At 60.8% G+C, this 20,561-nt stretch overlaps 1 protein-coding gene across 1 annotated transcript; it reads left to right on the top strand.

The window, feature by feature from the left end:
- Positions 1-489: 489 nt before the first annotated feature.
- On the top strand, positions 490-20,523 carry ERFL (ETS repressor factor like). The gene is made up of 6 exons (XM_012758467.2): positions 490-886; positions 15,323-15,402; positions 18,172-18,406; positions 18,763-18,958; positions 19,071-19,188; positions 19,566-20,523. The coding sequence occupies exons 2-6, from the start codon at positions 15,336-15,338 to the stop codon at positions 20,012-20,014; spliced, it is 1,065 nt and encodes a 354-aa protein (XP_012613921.1). The 5' UTR covers positions 490-886; positions 15,323-15,335; the 3' UTR covers positions 20,015-20,523.
- The last annotated feature ends 38 nt before the right edge of the window (positions 20,524-20,561 follow it).

Below are 20,561 nucleotides of genomic sequence, written 5' to 3'. Positions count from 1 at the left end.
CAGGCCCTGTGTCTGCGGGTCTGTGTTCCAGTCCGGGTCCAGCTTTGCACGGCCAGCAGGGGCCTGGCCACGTAGTTGCTACCCCCCGCCTCGCGCCCGTCCGTTTGTCCGCGTGTCGTCCTCGGGCGGGGCGGGGGCGCAGGGGGGAGGCCAGGGGAGAGGAGGGGGTCTCTCCACCTCTCCACCCACCCCCACTCCCTCAGTCCCGGGATCGAACCTTATTTAGAGTCGCGATTCGACATCTGTTTTCAAATTTGATCAGCTCTGAACTTTATTTTCCGAGTTTGAGGAAAATTATATTCCATCGATCGCGCTCCCGCCCCCTCCCCCGCACCGCCCGCCGCCGCCGCCGCCGCCTCCATATATCTGCGCGCCGAGCGGGGCCGGCGGCCGCGAGGGCGGGAGGCGCGCGGGCGCCGAGGAGGAGCAGAGGGAGGAGGAGGAGGAGGAGGAAGAGGAGGAGGAGGAGGAGGAGGAAGCGCAAGAGGCAGGGCCGCCCCGCGCCCCGCGCCGACCCCGCTGCCCGGGCGCCCGCCCGCGCCGCGCTCACTGCGCTCCCGCCCGGAGCTCGGTCCTCTGCTTTCCGCGTCTGCATCTCTCTGCGCGTCTCTGTTTCGGTGTCTCTCCCTCTCTCTCTGCATCTCCCTGTCTCTGCTCGCCCCCGTCTCTGTCCCCTTGGCTGTCTCTCTGGGTCTCTCCCTGGCACGGTGTCTCGGAGACTCCCTCTCCGCGTCCTCTTATCCCCGTCCCCCGGGTCTCCGGGCGTCTCCCCCCGCCCGCCCCCTGCCCCCGTGCCCCCTCCCCAGGACGCCGCGGGGGCCATGGCTGCGGGATCCGAACTTTAAACACTTCTCCGGGACCGGAGCGGATGCGCAAATCCCAGAAAGTGAGTGAGCGCCGCGGGCCGGCGCAGGGGCGGGGATGGGGGGCGGGGATTCCTGCCCGAGGCGGGGGCCGGGGCGCGGGAGGTGGTCTCGGGAGACCTCGGGAGCTGGGCTTGGGGAGCGGGAGACGCGGAGGCCAGGGGGTCACCAGCCCCGGCTGGGGGGACGGGATGGGGCTGCGCCCAGTTCTGGGGAGGTGGGAGGGGGACAGCGCTGGAGGGGCGGCCTCGAGACGGGGGTGCGATGCGGGGAGGGAGAGTGTGTGACAGCGACCAGGATGGGGTCGGCGAGAGACTGGGGTCTGAATATTTGGGAATGGGGGCTGGCGGGCCGACCTGAGGGTGTGTCTGGATATTTGGGACTGAGGAGTCTGGATATTTGGGGCGAGGGTCCGGGTGGGGTTTAGAGGTCAGGGCTGAGGGCTTGACTGTTTGGGACCTGGGGGCTCAGAACCAAAAGACTGGATATTTGGGGCTGAAGACGTAGATATTTGAGGTTGGGAGTGACTGTCTGGGGTCAGGACTGGGGGTGTGGATATTTAGGATTGGGGTAGGCATGGGGCTTTGGATTGAGGGAAGCCAGGAAGTCTGGACTTGGAGTTGGAGTTCAAGGCTGAGGGTCTGCAAATTTCGATCTGGGTATTTGGAGTCTGGCTATTTGGTATGAGGGGTCACAGGGTCTGTGGGAAGGACATCTGGCCAATTCTGGGGTCTCCCCACTTTGTGGCAGGGAGCACAGGCCTGGCCCTGACCTTGGAGGGGTTGTGTTCCCCTGGGACACCCTTTCTGTCTGTCATTCCACCACTGTCAGGGCCCTGCTGGACCACCTCTGCCATCTCTCCCCTGGCTAGGTGTCTCCTCACTGCCTCTCTGTCTCTGTCTCTGACAGTGTCTCTGTGTCCACCTCAACTCTCCCAGGATTCTCTCTCACAGCCTCTCCTCCACCTCTTTGGGTTCAACTCTTAAGACTATTTCCCCCCAATCTCTGTGCCTATGTCCCTCCATCTCTCTCTCTCTCAGTATCTCTCTTTCTGCCTCTCAGTCTCTGCCTCTCTCTGTCTCTCACTGTCTCTCCATCTCGGTCTCTCCCTGCATCTCTGTCTCTGTCTCCCCCTCGCTGGTTTCCGCTCAGATTAAGCCGGGGACCTAATTCCAGGCCCAGGATCGAATTTTCTGGCAACAAAGGGAAATAGCGAATCGATCGGTCGCTCCGGAGATTAAGAGACAAGCGGCGCGCGGATCTATCACGGCTAAACGGCCCCCCCGCCCGCTCCCCCCGCCTGGCCGGCCCGCCGAGGCCCAGACGCGCTGCGCATCGCCAAGCAGCCTCAGGAGCCTCGGCCGCCGGCAGGCTGGGCCTGGCTGAGCCAAGAGCTAACTGCGTGTCCTGCGGAGCGCAGGAGCCCTGGGAGGGACCTGAGAGCTGGAACTGGTCCCCAGGGAGGGGAGGAGAGGGAAGCAAGAGAAACTGAGTCAGCAAATCACCCGGCAGAGTCACCCTGCACACACCTGTGGCCTCAGGTAACACCTTTCACTCACACCTGTTTATCAACACACCTGTCACATCCATGTTTCCCCTTCAGCTCCCCACATCTGGACCTCCAGGTAGCATTTGTCTCCCTATACCTGTCCCCTGGCGGTAACAGCTGTCCTCCACACCTGTTTCCTTTATCTGCCCCTGTAGGTAACACCTATTTTTTCTCTCCTGCCCCTCCAGGTAACACTTGTCCCCCTCAAACCTACCCTAAAGATGTCTGTGATTTTTCAGGTAACACATGTCCCCTTTTACCTGCTCCTCCAGGTAACAAATGTGACCCTTCCCACCTGAATCCCTGCATCTGTCTCTTTTCATGCCACACTGTCCCCTTCCTACCTGTCCCTGAACCATTCCATCTGTCCTCTAATGCTCTAAACACACCTGTTTCTCACACATCGCTATTTCGTCACCTCTCCCTTTCCTCAAGGACGTAGTACCTGTTCACCACACACACACACACACACACACACACATTCTCACACTCGCACTTTTAAACTTTTAACCTGTGCCGCTCAGGTAGAGCGCAGGCCCTGCCCACCCTCCTGGCTCCCACCCATTCTTCTCCCTTATAATGCTGCACCTCCCCCTCCACCCCTACCGAATCCTTCCAGAAGAGCTTCCAGCACACACCTGCTGCTCACACTACTCTCTGCCTCATTCCACAGAAATTGCCAACTTCATTCAACTCCAACACAGTGCCCCATACCTGTCCTTCCTGCTTGTCTTGCAGGTAACTCATCCCAGAAAACAGAGGCACCGTCTTCATCTATGTCCTAACACATCCACTGATCCCTGGGTGTCGTGCACAACCTCCTTCCATAGATCCCTCCTCGGCCACAAGCCTCCCCACAAGCCCTTGTCCTCTGAGTCCCACCTGCACACCTGCTACTCGCCCGGGTCTGACTCTTCCTCACTCTGTCTCTGCCTTTCCTGGTCTCCCACTTCACACATATACAGGTTTGGACAGGAAGTGCATCCTTGGCCACAGGTATCTGCTTTACCTGTATACCGGTTTCTCCACATCTGTCCCCCAGGTACTATCTATCCATGTCTCTTCTTTTTTTCCTTTCTCATGTTTCTCACTTCCTCTTTCCTTTCTGCCCAAGGTCACACCAACACCTCCACACACCTGCCATTGCTCACCTGTTTACTTCAAGCTTCCTCTGCTCAGGTGCACATTCATTCGCTTCTTCAGCAAACAGGTAGTGAGATCTCCACACACCCCACGCCCCCCTCCTTAATCTCGCTTTACATGTCTGCAGCCGGATCTCTGCCACACTCCTGTCCTTAGCAACCTGTGCCCAAAGGGGACCGCTCCTCCTGGACACAGCCCTGCCCCACAGACAGGAACCTGGCCCCCCACTTGGCACCAGCTCGCTCCTTTTACTCCCTCCAAACATCCACACGATGCTTGTCCCTTCGCCCCTTTTGTGAGCATCATCAACCCACTGTCCACCCCCAACTGCCTCATTCTCTATGTTCGTCTTCTTCACTAACTATCCCTGCAACCTGTCCCTCCCACACCTTTAGGACCTGAAGGTTTTTCAGATCCCTCACACCTGTCTCTAGCCTGCTTTTCTCCAGAAACACCTATCCCTGCTCATAGCACGTGTTTCCAACCAGCTATCTCCTCAGGGAACGCCTCTCTCCGTGCACATAGTAACACCTGTAGCGTGTGTTAACACACGTGACACCTGCTCCTTGCGCCATACAGAATCCCTCAAGTCCAAGTTCCCCAACTTCAGCATTGGAAACACCTGGTGGGCTCCTTAGAGTGCAGACTCCCGGGCTAAGGCCTGGGACTGGGGCAGAGCCTGAGGGTCTGCATTGCGGAAGTGCTCCCCACCTGTTTCACCAGGGGACGCCCGCCCTCCCCTATACATACCAACATTGAGGAGGAGGAGGCAAAGGAGGAGGAGGAGGGGGAGGAGGAGGTGGAGGACTACAACACCTCCAGACCCTGTGACCTGTGACCAGCGCTGTTTAAGATCTTCACACCTATTGTCCCATTGGTCCTCAAGGGACCCCTATGAGGCAGGCATTTAACGCTTATCCCCATTTTACAGAGAAGGAAACTGAGCCCAGAGAGCTTCTTTGCGATCCCAGAGACTGGTAGATATTGGAGAAGTGGGTCTAACCCGGGCCATCTGATTTCGGAGACTGCTCTCCTGTCGTCCAGGTGTCCCTGCCTCCCACACCTGCCCACCAGACATACCTGTCCACCTAGTGACTGTGGCAGCACTTTCTTCGCCATCACTGCCTGGGTTTGTTCCCCCAGGGACTCCTGGGGCCAAGGCTGTCATTGCATCCTCCCCCACCTGCCCCCAAGCCCTGCGGAGCCAGCAAAGCCCCTCCCAGCACACACCTGCCTCCCCCCACGCCCTGGCCTCCTGCAGCCCACCCCCCCCACCTTCTTTCCTTCCCCATCTCCACATCCCCTCCTCCGCTGGGCTCTGCCTGTCTCTGAGTATCTCCTTGTCTCTGTGCCTCTGTCTCTTCTCCATCCCTCTGTCGCATTCTCCTTTTTTTTTTGCCTTTCTCAGTCTCTCTCTGTCTCTCTTGGTTCTCTGTCTCTGTGTCTCTGCTTTTCTCCATGTCTCTGTATATCTCTCTGACTCCGTTTCTCTGTACCCTTCACTGTCTCTGTCTCATTCTCTGTCTCTTTCCCCTTTTCTGTCTCTGTCCCTTGCTTTCTCCCCTAACAGTGCAAGTACTGCAGGGCTTGACGTGGTACTGCCCTGCGTTCAAGTCCAGCCTCCACCACTCACCCCTGAGGGACTTTGGCCACGTCACATGTCACGTTCCCTGTCTGAGCCTCTGTGTCCACATCTGTGAAATGGGCACCTCGGCGGCGGCATGTCCTATCTCCCAGGTGGTGGAGAGGATGGGGTGCTGAGGGAGGGAAAAGGCCGGGTCAGAGCCGGGGCTGAACCTCCCTCTGCGGGTCCCCCTCTGGTCCTGCCTTGCCCCAGTGCTGCCACCCGCCTAGCTGTCAGTGGGAGAGAGTGCGCGCGGAGAGGACGGAGGGAGCGGTGGGCAGAGGCATCCCAGCCAGCCCAGGCCTGGGCATGGGACCCGGTGTGGGGCTGGGGACAGGGATCGATCCGCCTCGGCGGCAGTGCGCGGGCCAGGATTGCATCTTGTCACAATAATTTATTGCTCTCATCCCGTCTGATCGATGGCGCTGAATTAGCACCGCGCCTGATGCCCCTGGAGCCCTAGCCTCCCCAGCCGGCCGGACCCTGGCCCGCGCGGGATCCCCGCAGCCGGGGCACCCAGCTCCAGCCGCTCCCGGGCCCTGGGGCCTTGTTCGCTGCCTCTGCCTCCTGCTTCCTGTCCCTCCTCGAGTCCAGACCTGCCCCTGTTCCCACTCTCTGCCCCTCACCTGCGCCCTCTGGGGGTCTTGGCCCCTTTTCTCTGTTCCTCCTTCTCCCTAACCCTCAGTCGCCCACTTCTCCCCATTTTGCCCCCATTTCCTTGTCAGTCTATCTCCCTGTCTCTCCCTGCCCCTGTAGCTCCCAGCTCCATCCCTAATTCCCCATCCCTGTCCCTCTCCCTCTGATTCCCTGCCCTGCTCAGTTTCACTTACACACTATTTCCTCAGCACGCACTTGGTGCTGGCCCCGTGATGGGACACGAAACCCCTGGCCCTCAGTGGGTATGGTCTGGAGGGGCTCTGGTGCCAGGACAGTTTCCCCTTTGGCCCTCCGTCCTCCACCCCTGCAGCAGCACTGGACACCAGTCATTTCCCTGGTGCCGGAGGTGGGGCTGGGGTCTAGCCCAGGAAGTGGGGCAGAGTCTGGGGACTTGGGTGTGGGGTGCCGGGTGCGGGGAGCCGGGTATGGGGTGGAGCTGGGGTTAAGGAAGGACTTGGGGTTGGGAAGGGGATGAGGAGGAGGAGGATGTAGTGAGGTTGGAGTGGGGATGGGGGGAGTGAGGAGGAGGAGGGGTGGGCAGCTTGGTATTTGGGGTGGGCCAGGCCCCAGGGGACACTGCCCCCAGGACTGAAGAAGGACGGGTGGGCTGGGGCCGCCTTGGAGCCTTCTCCCCGCCGGCCCCACCCTCCGCATCCACTCTCCTGCCTTCGCCCTAATCCCTCAATTTTCCGCATCTCTGCCCCTCCTCTCCTCCACGGCCTGTGCTCTCCCGTGACCTCGGCCCTCTGATTCACTTCGTCTCGGCCTCCCCCACCCGCTCTCGCTCTCGATCTTCCTGGGGTCCGCAGCTCGGCCCCCCCCCTGTCTCTTTGTCTCTCTCTCTCTCTGTATCTCTCATCTCACTCTTCCTGTTTTTGTGGGACTTGTCCTCCCTCTGGTCCCCCATCTCTCTCTGTCTCTGCCCCTCCTCCCTCTCTGGGGTCAGGGTCCACCTCTCCCCCATCACCCCTTCCTCGCTCTTGCTCCCCTTTCTCTGTCTCTCTCCATCTCTGCGTCTCTCCCTCTCCGCATGTCTCTCTGTGTCCCCTCCAGCCTCCTCCATCTCTCTGGGTCTCCAAGGGGAGGGGGCTGCAGGCGGTGGGGGAGCATCGAGAGCCAGAGCCTGGCGGTGGCGCCTCCCGCCCTCCCGCTTCCCTCCCCCAGTGCTATTTGGTAGGCGGGGTGCGTGGCACTGCGGCTCCCACCTCCCTGGGGACGCTCCCTCGCCAACCCCCCCACTGACACTGTTCTGAGCGCTGGCTGCAGCCCCAGGGACATCCGTGCAGAGACTGGGACTTGGGGAGAGAGACAGAGACTCAGAGACATACACATACCATACAGGCCCAGACAGAGACGCCAGCGAGAGGGAGAGACAGAGAGGGGCTGGGAGTGAGTCACTCGCTGCCCTGCCCGCCTGGCCTGGCGCCTCCCAACCACCCAACCTGGGGTCACAGACCCACCTGCTCCAGGCCAGGAAGCCGGTGGGTGCCTGTCTGTGTGCCAGGCTGTCCCTGTGTCTGTCCTGTGCAGCAGGCCAGAGGTCCCCGTGTGTGTGTGTGTGTGTGTGTGTGTGTGTGTGTGTGTGCGCCTTCTAGTGCTATGTGTGTACGTGACTGTGTGACTTGTGTCACAGTGTATGTAGATGTGACAAGTGTAGATGTGCCTGTTCCCGGACACAGGTGACTAAGCATGGGGCCAAGTAAAGCCACACGTGTCATGTCTGTGAGCACGTCCGTGTGACTTGTGTGTGGGGTTTAGCTGTGTCTGGTGTGACCGTCCAGAGCTCCAGAGTTGTGCTGTGTCTGGTGTCCCCAAATCGTGTGGTCACAGAGGTGGGCCCGAGTGAACAGGGCAGGATGGAAAGGCTGAGTCTCAGAGAAACAAGGTGGAAGGACCAAGTGGGTGTGACCCTGAGGGGACACCAGTGGCTGGGCTGGTGAGTGGGTGTGCAGATGGAGGAGCCCCGATCTGTGTCAGAGGCTGGCGGTGTGAGTTTGCGTGTTTGCCTTAAGGGGCTGCTGTTGTCTCTGAGCCGTGGGCCTGTGTCTGAGTGTGGGTTCGGACGTGGGCAGTGTGCTCTGTGCAGGTGGGGCAGGAAGAGTGTCGTTCGTAGCAGTTGAGAGTGAGACGGTGGGTCCGGCCCTAAAGAGTACCCGTGGCTGTGTGTGCACAGTGTGCGGCTACATGTCTTTGTGTGGCTGTGTGTTTGTGTGTAGCTGCTGGATGGCGCGTGTGGGTGCAACTTGTGTGAACCTGTGTCCAATTCTGTGTTTGAGGCCGTGTTCTGTGCCGATGTGTGTTGGTGTGACTGTGTGTGCTTTCCTGGTCTGTGTGTTATGAGTGACTACGTGTTTTTGTCCTTTTGTTTTGTGTGCCCGTGTGGAGATGACAATGTGTGGCATTGAGAGGAGTAGCAAGGTGCGTCTGTGAGTGTGTGGTGTGTGGGTGTGATGTGTGTGTGTGGTGTCTGTGTGTGAGATATGCATGTGGTGTGTGTGGTGTGTCATATGTATGGTGTGGTGTGTGTGATGTGTGTTGTGTGTGTGATACGGTGTAGTGTGTGTATGTGGTGTGTGGGTGGTTTGGTATGTGTATATGTATGTGGTATGTGTATGAGATGTGTATAGTATGTATATGTGTATGTGGTGTGCGTGTAATGTGTATATGAGATGTGTGTGGTGTGTGGCATGTATGTGATGTGTGTGATGACATGTGTGGTGTGTGTGTGATATGGTGTATGTGATGTGTATTTTGTGTTGTGTGTGTGACATGGTGTGTGTAGTGTGTGTGGTGTGTGTGCAGTATGTAGTGTGATGTGTGATATAGTATGTGTAATGTATGTGGTGTGTGATGTGGGTGATGCATGTGTATGTGGTGTGTGTGGTATGTGTAGTATGTATGTGAGATATGGTGTGTGTGATGTGTATGGTGTGGTGTATAATGTGTGTGGTATGTGTATATATGGTGTGATGTGTGTGGTGTGTGATGTGTGTGATGCTGTGATGTGTGTGCGATGTGGTGTGTGATATGTGTGGTGTGTGTGATACGGTGTGTACATATGATGCGTGTGGTGTGTATGTGGTGTGATGTATAAAGTGTGATGTGTGTGGTGTGATGTGTGTGTATGTGGTGTGATATGTGTGGTGTGCATATGTATGTGATGTGTGGCATGGTGTATATGTGTGTGTGATATGTGTGGTGTGATGTGTGTGGTGTGGTGTCTATATGTGTGTGATGTGTGTGTGGTGTGATGTGTGTGCATATGTGGTGTGATGTGATGTGTGTGTGGTGTGATATGTGTGTGTGATGTGTGTGGTGTGATGTGTGTGTGGTGTGATGTGTGTGTGATGTGTGTGTGGTGTGATGTATGTGTGTGATGTGTGTGTGGTGTGATGTATGTGTGTGATGTGTGTGTGGTGTGATGTATGTGTGTGATGTGTGTGGTGTGGTGTGATGTATGTGTGTGATGTGTGTGTGGTGTGATGTATGTGTGTGATGTGTGTGGTGTGGTGTGATGTATGTGTGTGATGTGTGTGGTGTGGTGTGATGTATGTGTGTGATGTGTGTGGTGTGGTGTGATGTATGTGTGTGATGTGTGTGTGGTGTGATGTGTGTGTGGTGTGATGTGTGTGTGATGTGTGTGTGGTGTGATGTATGTGTGTGATGTGTGTGTGGTGTGATGTGTGTGTGTGTGGTGTGATGTGTGTGGTGTGATGTGTGTGTGTGTGGTGTGATGTGTGTGTGTGATGTGTGTGTGGTGTGATGTGTGTGTGATGTGTGTGTGGTGTGATGTGTGTGTGGTGTGATGTGTGTGTGATGTGTGTGTGGTGTGATGTGTGTGTGATGTGTGTGTGATGTGTGTGTGGTGTGATGTGTGTGTGGTGTGATGTGTGTGTGCCCCCCAGGCACAGAGACATCCCCACCTGTGGTCGGGCCAGGGCCTTTGGTCCATGTGGGCAGGGCAGGAATGGGGTAGCACTGGGGGTGAGGGGACAGGTCCGTACAGGAAAGCCCTCGTCACCCCCGCCCCTCCTCTCTAGGACGGCCTCAGGCCTCCTCGGTGCCTGTGGTGGGACGGCCCCTGAGCCTGGGTGGCCCTGATCTGGGTGGACAGGTGCATGTGCACAGGTGTGGAGTGGTGACCGCCGGGAGCCGGGCTGCTGCGCCCAGCTGCACGGGGCGGGGGCTGGTCCTCCCTCATCCGTGGGGAGACGGGGTGGGGGGCAGCAGGCCCCCCCAGGCTGTGCGTGGAGCCGGTGCCCACTGGTGGGCGTTGCTGTGGTCTCCACTGTGTGCACAGATGTGTCCTACACGGGCGTGTGGTGGAGGGAGGGTGTGTCCCCAGATTGTGTCTGGGTGTGCGGCTGTGGGGGGGCGGGGTGCAGCCAGGGCATGGCATGTGCATGCGGGGGGGGGCAGGGCACGGCATGTGCATGGGGGGGGGCGGTGGCGGGAGAAGGGTCTCGGGCCGCGTCTCTCTCCTCTTTAGACAGAGCCCCGGAGAAGATATGAAATTTAAAAAAAAAATCAATTTTCATTCCACTTGTGCAGATTGTGTTAAGGGGAGGTGGGGGGCCGGGCGAGGGATGAAGGGGCTGGGGGGTGCGAGGCCCGAGGCGGCTCCCGAGGCGGCCGGCACAGCTTAGAGAAATCAAAACAACTGGTTAAACCCCAGCCCGGGGCGGGTGATGGGGGGGCAGGAGACGAGGCAAAGAGAGACAGTCAGAGAGGCCCAGAGACAGAGACAGAGACAGAGATAGGTAGAGACAGAGACACTCAGAGATGGGGATATTTGGAGAGAGAGGCAGACAGATGAGCAACAAAGACCTTCGGTGGGAGAGACAGAGAGGGACACAGAGACGCTGACACTCAGACGGGCGCTGGGGGACAGCCGAGACCTGTGTCATGAGAGACAGTGACGTTGGCAGGTGTGAGACAAGTGCACACTTCACACACACACACACACACACACACACACACATGCAGAGGTGTGCTTGAGAAGTCCACAAAAGGAGGGAGGGACAGGCAGACAGATGGACAGATGGCACCAGGAGCAGCAGGGACCCTGGGGTGGGGTTAGCTCGGAGGGCCCCCCCACCCCGACTGAGCTTTGTGTGTGTCTTGTCTGTGTGTGAGTGTGTGTCTGCGGGAGCTGCCGTACAGGATGTGCTGGTCCTAGGATCTTTGTGCGAGTGTGAGTGTGTGTGTGTGTGTGTGTGTGTGTGTGTGTGTGGCCAGGCGTGCCTGGGGTCTGGCTGTGGCTGTCTAGGGTGGTGTTGGTGTGCACACCTCTACCGCTCCACGCCTGACTAAGTACAGGTGTGCTCACTCAAGGGTCTCTGGTGTGACCTTGCGTACTTTTGCGTCACTGGCGTGTGGCCGTGCACTTGTGTGTCTGGGTGTGTCCCTGTGTGATGTCTCTGCGTGTGTGCTGTAGATCTGTGTTTCTGTATTTGATTGGGAGCCTCAGCGCGTGACTGTGTGTCTATGTAGGGTGCGTGTCTGGGATTTGTGATTGTGTGTCTTTGTTTCTGTGAGGGATCGAATTGGTGTCTTGTGTATGTGTCTGTGTTTCTGAGTGAACGTCTGTGACTGTGCTGATGTGTGTGTGACTGTGTGTGCCAGTGTTGGTGCGTGTGACTTTGACACATGGATCTGGGAGATGTGTGTTGTGTGGCGGTGGTGGTGTGTGCTAGTGTCGCCGTGTGTGTCTGTGCAGCGTGCGCTGGGTGGCACAGGGGTGTGCGTGCCGGGCTGGATGGTCTGTGCGGTTGTGCTGGCAGGGAGAGCAGGAGGCGGCCTCTCGCTGCCCAGCGCCCTGCACGCTGCCTCACTCACATGCGCACACACACTCGGTGCCATGGCTGCGGGCGGTGGAGATGGGGGGCGGAGGGGGGTGGAGGAAGCAAAATAAAATTAAAAATTAAAGCTTGCCCGGAGTCCCCATCCGCACCGCGCCGGCCGGCGGGGAGGGGTGGGGGCTGCGGCTGCTCCCCCTCCGCAGCTACCGGGCCGGCTGTCTGTCTGTCTGTCCAGCCGGCCTACCAGGCCCCTGTCCGGCCCTGTAGACCCGGGGCCGCAGGCCCTACTCCCTCCGCTGGCTGGTCGATCAGCGATCAATGGGGCCAGGGGGGTGCCAGGGGCAGGGCAAGATCAAAGGGACCCCAAGAGACCAACACCGAACACCAGGACAGAAACAGAGACGTGGAGATGGAGACACACAGACAGAGGCACAGAGACACGAGGATGGGTGTGGAGATGAAGAAAGAGACAGAGAGACACAGGGACAGGGACATGGGGACGAGGGGATGTGGGGACGAGGAAACAGAGGCAGCGAGGTTGGGTGTGGAGACCCTGGACATAAAAACAGCCCTGTGGAGCCCCAGAGATGCGGGGACACAGAGACAGAGAGATGTGGGGACCCAGAACGCACAGGGCCCAGCCAGGGCAGGGCGAGTGGGGCAGGGCGGGGACCCAGCGGGAGGGGTGGGGTGGGGGCCGAGGTCCCCCTAGGGCGTGAAGCAGGACGGGGCTGGGCACAGAGACGGGAGAAGTGGCAGCAGAGACCTGGAGATGGCAGAGACGCATGTGAGAGACAGCGGGGGGAGCGTGGGAGCAGGGCCCGGAGCGCCGATCCCACGGCTCCTCGTTATAACGTGTCCGGAGGAGGCGGCGGGGAGTTGAAAGCGTCGGGAAGAGAAATCAAAACCAACACGGAAATGAGAGGGGCCAACGGGGGGTGGGGGCGGGGGAGGAAGGAGGGGCGGGAGAGGGAGAGCGGGAGGCGGGAAGGGGGGGAGACGAGACGGGACGTGGGGCAGAGGTGGGAGAGGGAGAGACACAGACAGCAGAGACAGGGAGACAGGGAGGGAGAAACAGGAGAGGGGCCGGGGAGAGACACTTGGAAAAGAGGTGGGGGTGGGCGACCAAGAGAGAGACTGGGAAGGGACTGAGTGACAGCGGGAGAGAGAGGGCGCTGGGGAGAGGTGCAGGGGCCACAGAGGGGGGACCCCAGGTGGAGGAGAGAGAAGAGGGTTGGTGGGAGGCGACACAGAAGGGAGGAGAGACCAAGGACGCAGGGAGCCAGGGAGGGGATGGGGGCTGGTAGGAGTAGGGGAGCCTGGGTCAGGGGGAACCCCAGGGGGCCAATGAGGCTGGGGGGCACATGGGGGAGATCCTGGGTAGGCTGTGGGGAAGGATGCTGGTGTCTGCGGGACACGGGGTCCTGAAAAGTCTTGTCCAGTGTTGGGGCAAGGTGCTGTTTGCGGGGCTCTGAGGCTGTTGGCACCTGTGGGGAGCAGCTGGGGGTCTGGGAGGAAAGGTGTGGGGGCGCTGATGGGCGTGGTCTCTGAGGGGGTCTAAAGGAGGGAGTCTGAGGAAAGTGCTGGAGAGGTGGGTCTGAGGGGGTGGCCTGTGAGGGGCTCAAGTATCTAAGGGGAGCCCAAAGAGGAGTGTCTGAGGGGCACCGAATCTGAGTAGAACTGGGTGTGGGATGGGGTGTGGAGTGGGGTGTGGGTGTCTGAGGGGCAGGGGCTGTGGAAAGGGGGAAGGGTTGAGTACCTTAGGGGCATAAGGGGTCTGAGCAGAGGGGTGACTGAGTGAGAGGGGATCTGAGGTAGGGGGTCTGAAAGGAGGGCTGGTCTGAGTGGGGAGGCCGATCTGAGGGGAAGGGGTGTCTGTAGGGGTGTCTGAGGGGGGAGGCAGATCTGAGGGGAAGGGGTGTCTGTGGGGGTGTCTGAGGGGGAGGCAGATCTGAGGGGAAGGGGTGTCTGGGGGGCGTCTGAGGGGGGAGGCAGATCTGAGGGGAAGGGGTGTCTGGGGGGCGTCTGAGGGGGGAGGCAGATCTGAGGGGAAGGGGTGTCTGGGGTGTGTCTGAGGGGGGAGGCAGATCTGAGGGGAAGGGGTGTCTGGGGGGCGTCTGAGGGGGGAGGCAGATCTGAGGGGAAGGGGTGTCTGGGGTGTGTCTGAGGGGGGAGGCAGATCTGAGGGGAAGGGGTGTCTGTGGGGGTGTCTGAGGGGGAGGCAGATCTGAGGGAAAGGGGTGTCTGAGGGGGGAGGCAGATCTGAGGGGAAGGGGTGTCTGTGGGGGTGTCTGAGGGGGAGGCAGATCTGAGGGGAAGGGGTGTCTGTGGGGGTGTCTGAGGGGGAGGCAGATCTGAGGGGAAGGGGTGTCTGTGAGGGTATCTGAGGGGGGAGGCAGATCTGAGGGGAAGGGGTGTCTGTGGGGGTGTCTGAGGGGGAGGCAGATCTGAGGGGAAGGGGTGTCTGTGAGGGTGTCTGAGGGGGGAGGCAGATCTGAGGGGAAGGGGTGTCTGTGGGGGTGTCTGAGGGGGAGGCAGATCTGAGGGGAAGGGGTGTCTGGGGTGTGTCTGAGGGGGAGGCAGATCTGAGGGGAAGGGGTGTCTGTGGGGGTGTCTGAGGGGGAGGCAGATCTGAGGGGAAGGGGTGTCTGTGAGGGTGTCTGAGGGGGGAGGCAGATCTGAGGGGAAGGGGTGTCTGTGGGGGTGTCTGAGGGGGAGGCAGATCTGAGGGGGTGTCTGAGGGGGGAGGCAGATCTGAGGGGAAGGGGTGTCTGTGGGGGTGTCTGAGGGGGAGGCAGATCTGAGGGGAAGGGGTGTCTGTGAGGGTGTCTGAGGGGGGAGGCAGATCTGAGGGGAAGGGGTGTCTGGGGCGTGTCTGAGGGGGGAGGCAGATCTGAGGGAAGGGGTGTCTGAGGGGGGAGGCAGATCTGAGGGACGGGGTGCCCATGTGGGAGGCACATCCAAGTGGCCGTGTTCTTCGGGTGGCCAGCAGGTTTGGGGGTCTGTGGGAGTGCTCACTGGGGCGCTAGGGGCTGCCCTTCAGGGTGTGTGGGGCAGGGACAGAGGCAGAGGCTGGGGCTGTCCCCAAGCCTGCCTGGGCTGCTGCCAGGTCTGAGCCCCCAGATGCGCGGGGCTGCGTGGAGCTGGAAGAGCCAGCCTGGGGGTCAGCCGGGCGGGGCGGGCGTGGGGTGAGTTTCGCAGCGAGATAGATCTGGGGCAGCCAGAGAGAGACAGAGGGAGACCCAGAGACGCAGGGACCACCGACCTGAGAGGTCAGGGAGAGACGGGGAAGAGAGACAGCAGCAGAGCCGGTGCGGGCGGGCGGGCGCGAGAGCCAGCGAGTGTGAGCGCGCGAGTGGCTGGCGAGGAGGGAGGCTGGGGGCGGTGGTTAGTGATCGAGGCTCCGGAGTGAGGAGGAGGCTGCGGGAGCAGAGGCTGGGAGGGGAGCAACGGTGGCTCAGGCTGGGATCGGCTGATCGGGGACTGACGGGGACCGGCAGACCAGCGGGCAGAGGGAGCCCGCGGAGGGAGCGGCCAGGAGGGATGTAGGGGGAGAGGGCGCGGGTGTCAGGCTGGGGGGCACCTGGGAGAGGGGGAAGCCCTGGGAGCGCCCCTGCTGGCTGACCTGTGTCTGTCTCTCCTGCCTGTCCTGTCCCCGTCCCCGTGTCTGTCCCGGCCTCTGCAGGGCCGGCGCCGCCATGGACTGTAGCTGTGTCTCCGACCTTCTCTTCGCCCCGCCCGCCTTGCCGGCTCTCTGGACCCCCGGTAACTGGCCCGGACCTCCCCAGCCCTTCCCCCAGCCCTCAGGCCCCCTCTCCCCAGTGAGCCGCGCCGCTTCTCTATCTCTGCGCGCTCACACTTGTCCCGGAGTCCATCTCCCCGGCCTCCGTGGGTGTCCCCCCAGTCAAACCCCTTCATGAAAAACTTGGCTCAAAACTTCACAGCCAGATCTCCCTGCCACCTCCTGCTGGGGCCTGCGGGCTTTCCGGAGGGCGGGCGCGCATGGAGGGCAGAGAGGGGCCGAGGAGTCGTCCCAGCCTGCTCCCACGGGACCCGCGGGCGGAGAGAGCAGGGACTAGGGCCGGAGGGGGCGCTAGGCCAGGCGGGGATGGACAGATGGACAGACGGCAGGACCCAGGCAGGGGGCTGTGGAGAGAGATGTGACCCAGCCGGCCTGAGCTTGGGGGAGAGGGAGCTGGAGAGAGCGCGGCTTGCTCGGAAGTGGAGGCTCAGAACTGGGGGTGTGGACGGTAGGGCTGCAGGACACACACTGAGCTCAGGTCCCAGGCGCTGCTGGGGTGCAGCGTGTGTCTGTGCGTGTGCGTGTGTGTGTGTACGGCAGAGACTGTGACTCTGTGCCTGCTTATTTGGGGTTTTCTCTCGGTGTGTCCCTGTCACACTTCAGTGTTTCTCCAAGAAGGGTCACACTGGGAATGTGTGTCTGTCTTTGTGCGAGCAGCGTGACTGCTTCTACATGCACATCTGAGGCCACCTGAGTGTCGCTGGGCTGGGCATGTCTGCGTTCTAGGACTGGGGGAGTCTGCCAGCTCACGCGAGTGTGCCCCTGCCCCAGTCGGGCGAAGAGGCTTCGCCTGTTTCTCGCAGGTCTGTCGTGTGGTGTGTGGCATTCCAAATGATGTCTCGGCATTTTGGGCAATGTGGGGGGGGGGAGAGGGGGACACGTCCCTGGGCTCTGTGTCTGGCTTTCAGCCCGGGGTCCGTGTGTGAGTGTGAGCACTGGGGCTGTCACAATGTGTGTCTGCCCGCCTGCTGAGGCTGGGGTCCTCTCTGGCTGTGTCTCTCAGCACGTTTGAGGATGTGATTCCAGGACAGGTGGTGTTTCCAGGTTGGGTTTTGCATTGTCTTCTTGGGGTCGTGTGGGTGTGTCTGTGATACAGTCGCTTCCCCACTAGGACTTGTTCGGGGTGTGGGATGAGCCACGGCTTGGTCTTTACTGCGCCCTGGCATCTGAGAAGACCCCAAAAGGAGTTGATAAAAACTCTCCCTCAGGGAGGGAATTGCCTGGCATTGCCCAGCACTCGGTTGGGTCGGGAGGCGCCAGAACCCACCTTTACACACCAGGCGCTGCTCCTCCTTGCCCCCCACCTCTGAACTTCCAAGCCGGCGAGGAGGGCGAGGACCTGCCCTGTGACCGCACAGCAAGTGGATACAAGGACCCTGGTCCCCCAGCTCAGTGTTGTCCCCTGCCCAACCCACGGCCTCCTCCTCATTCTTGCACTGCTCCCGGCTTTTTTATAGGCTAATTCTGCCTTCTGTTTTCATGCCTGGGTCTGGGGTCTCTGAGGAGGGGAAGGGGACAGAGGATGTGGCATGCATGGGAGCGAACACAGAGGCTGGACCAAGAGCCTGGGCCTTCCGGGTGGGAGGCGAGATTCAGGGCTGGGCAAGACGCCCCCCACTGCGCCCAGCTTCTGGGTGTATGTGGACGGGGGGCACAGGACACCCCGAGTGTGAAAATGTGATGCATGGTGAATGTGTCAGAGCGTTGACGCGTGTGTGCCTGCGTGTGGGTTGGGGAGGTTTGCTCTGCTGTCATGGTGTCACCCTGTGTGTGGCTGTCGGGCTGTGTATCTGGGGACAGGAATGTCTTGGTGCTGCATTCACTGCCTTGATCACACTGTTGTTATCCAGGCCTTTGGGATCTTGCCTGTGTCTCTTGTCATACAGCGGGCCCCAGTTCTGAGGGGCCTGAGATGTGTAATTGTGTGTGTCGTGACGAGTGTATAATGTGTATTGAGATGACGTGACCTCGTGTCTTGGGCAGACTGTGTCTGGAATGTAGCCTTGGTGGCCCCCAGTAGGAGTGTGGCACTCTGGTGTGTGTGTCCCATGGCGTGGCTGAAAGTCTCTGGTGGGTGAGTGGATGTCTGTGTGACATGTTGTCTTCTGTGGGCATCTGAGAGTGTGCACAAACACACACACTCATCTGGATGGGTCTTAGACGGACATGGGCATGGACACAGGGAGGGGATGCAGGGTTGTAAAAGGTACGAGCACACAGGCAGCTGCAGACACAGATGTGCACATAGATCCTGCCTGGATGTGGGGTCAGTGGTGGGCTTTGGGGAATGGGGGCAAGAGCAGGGGGTTTCCAGGTGCAGGAGAGACCAGAGGCTCCCAGGGCAGGCTGGGGCAGCAGGGAAGGGCCAATGCTGTGGGGTGAGTACCCTTTCCTTCCCACCATATGGGTGCAGCAAGACCTGGTCCCCCTCCCCCACCACCCCTGATGTGCCTGGGGGAGCTGTGCCCAGGGAGGGGATCAGGCTGGAAGTACCAACCCAGGGTCCCTGTAGGACTGGGTTCTCTCCTACTATTTGGACAATTTGGGGACTAGACACCAGGGAAGGTTTGGAGAGTGGAAACCAGGTCCCTGAAGATACCTGAGACTGGGTAGCTGCTCCTCAGACCTGGAGTCAGGAGGACCAGACGCCTCCCGGTTCCTGAGTCCAGTAGGACTCAGAGCCCCGGACTTGGTGTCCTGACCCTGTGCCACTCCCTGCCTTCTGTCCCCAGGGTTTGCCTTCCCGGACTGGGCCTACAAGCCAGAGTCGTCCCCCGGCTCGAGGCAGATCCAGCTGTGGCACTTTATCCTGGAGCTGCTGCAGAAGGAAGAGTACCAGGGTGTCATCGCTTGGCAGGGGGACTACGGGGAATTCGTCATCAAGGACCCTGACGAGGTGGCCCGGCTCTGGGGCATCCGCAAGTGCAAGCCCCACATGAATTACGACAAGCTGAGCCGGGCCCTGCGGTGAGGAGGGCTGGGAGCCTGGGCTCCTACCTCCTTCTCCCTGGTTTGTCCCCCTGGGGCCTTCCCTCCAAGTCCCAGGACAAGGTTCTGTTGGGTCCCAGGCACAGGGCTCTGTGTGTGCAGCTATTATAATCACTTATGAGCGGAAGGGAGGCAAGAAGGACCCGAGTCCTGGGCTTTGGAGTCACACACGGCAGGATCCCAGCTCCGGCCTGATCCCTTTCTTGCCCTGTGACTTTGGTTAAGGGACTTCCGTGGGCCTCAGTTTCCCCAAATTGCTGTGCTCTGTGCACTGTGCTGAGCCCTCCCTTCACCTCCCTGGGTGTCCCCCCAGCACCACGTGCCTCTCCCCACAGTTACTACTACAACAAGCGGATTCTCCATAAGACCAAAGGGAAGAGGTTCACCTACAAGTTCAACTTCAGCAAAGTCGTGCTTGTCAATTACCCCCTGCTGGACGTGGCGGCAGCTGCCACTGGCTCCCCACTCTTGTTGACCCCCAGTCCTTTTGGGGGGGCTCCTGGGCCAGATGCTCCTCCCCTCACCCCTGAGGTGAGTCTGACTCTGGGATCCCAGAACTGGGGCATTCGGTGCCCCCCCATCAGCCACGAACCCCCTGGGGGGACAGTTAGTCTGAGCAGCCGCCTCTCGCCTCCCTCTCCAGACCCTGCAGACTCTGTTCTCTGCCCCACGTCTGGGAGAGCCGGGGGCCCGGACGTCCCTGTTCTCCCCTGAGACGGACAAACTACGTCTGGACAGCCCTTTCCCGTTCCTGGGCTCTGGTAAGAGCCTGGGGGTCCCGGGGAGCTGATGGTGGTGGGGGGTGGGGGGAGGATGCTGCGAGTGTTTGAGGGAGGAGAGACAGGTCGGAGGAAGGAGGCCCATGGCCAGGTGGGGTGTGTGTGCCCGTGTTTAAAAGCCACAGGATGGGAAACGGGGGAGGAAGGAATGAGGGCAACAAGCTGGGAGAAGGGCTTTCAGGGGTGCTAAAGGAATCGGGAAATGGGGTGGGGGAGATGGAGCTGGGGGAGGCACCTGAAAGCGGCAAGAGGCCGTGTGGGGGACATAGTGGGAAAGGAGGGGTGGGATGTGGCAGGAGGCGGCCCCCTTACTTAGCCATGTTGCGGGGCCCAGCCTGACCTACCCCTGTGCCCCCCAGGTGCCACCGGCTACTCCAAGCCCCCTGGCCTGCTGGGTCCTTACGGCCGCGCCTTCCCTGAGTACCCCTGGAACTTTAACCCATACCTCACGGGCCCCTTCCCCAAGCTGCCCCCTTCTCTGTACCCCCCACATTTCTACCCCAACCCTCTGGCCAGCTCCCTGGGCCACCTGCCCTCTGCAGGGGCAGGGGGAGGCCCCACAGCCGCACCCCTGCTTGCTGCGACGGGGGAGGGCCTGGGCCCCGAGCGACCCTCAGGCCTGGCGGCGGCCCCCCGCCTGGCGCTGCCTGGGGCTGGGGGCTCCGAGGCCGCGCTGGGTGGGAAGGAGGACAGCGACTCGGAGCTGGAGATCACCGACGTCAGTGGCTGCAGCTCTGACAGCGAGGGCGACGAGGGCCTCCCCGTGCCCCCCAAGGCCAAGGCGGGCAAAGGGGGGGCTGGCAGCTGAGCAGGCGTGGGCTGATGGGTTCTACAGAGGCGGGGCCCAGGGCAGCCCCCCATCTGCCCTCGACGTGCTGTCCAAGGCCCAGGACCACCCTCGGCCCCTCCCAGGGCCGGTACGTCGCTGCCCCGGGCTCCTTCTTCCCCAGCCCCACAGTGGGGGTCTCACCTCCCCCTCCATAGCAGGGGGAGGGAAGTGATGGCCTCCAGCCTCCTCCCTAGGCTCCAGTTTGAGGGGGTCCCCACCTGGCCCCACTCCCGAAGTGCAATACGGCGCCCAGCCTCCCCTGCCCGCCCCTGTGCTGTGACCTGCGTGTTTGTGTGGCCGTGTCTCCAACCCCCTGTGCCGGCCCCAGTCCTGACACCCTCCCACACAGGCCCCCCTGGGGACAGGGAGCTCAGAGCAATAACCCCGCCCCCAGCCCCCACCCAGGAGGGGCCCCCTCCCCACCAGCCCCCCACGACCCTCACAGCCACCTCCAGAGTTTACTACAAAAATAAAAGAGCAGAGTGAGATGTGGGGTGCCCAGCATCGACCGTGGGGGTTTGGGGTG

This window comes from Microcebus murinus, chromosome 16 (genome assembly GCF_040939455.1).
Source record: "Microcebus murinus isolate Inina chromosome 16, M.murinus_Inina_mat1.0, whole genome shotgun sequence".
Lineage (NCBI taxonomy): Eukaryota > Metazoa > Chordata > Mammalia > Primates > Cheirogaleidae > Microcebus > Microcebus murinus.
This window is presented reverse-complemented; position numbering and strand designations above follow the sequence as displayed.

Excerpts from the sequence above, each read along its gene's own strand:
- ERFL (XM_012758467.2), top strand. The coding sequence starts at position 15,336 with ATGGACTGTAGCTGTGTCTCCGACCTTCTCTTCGCCCCGCCCGCCTTG. Across the intron at positions 15,403-18,171 it reads GCCGGCTCTCTGGACCCCCG|GGTTTGCCTTCCCGGACTGG; the intron begins GTAACTGGCCCG and ends TTCTGTCCCCAG. Across the intron at positions 18,407-18,762 it reads AAGCTGAGCCGGGCCCTGCG|TTACTACTACAACAAGCGGA; the intron begins GTGAGGAGGGCT and ends CTCTCCCCACAG.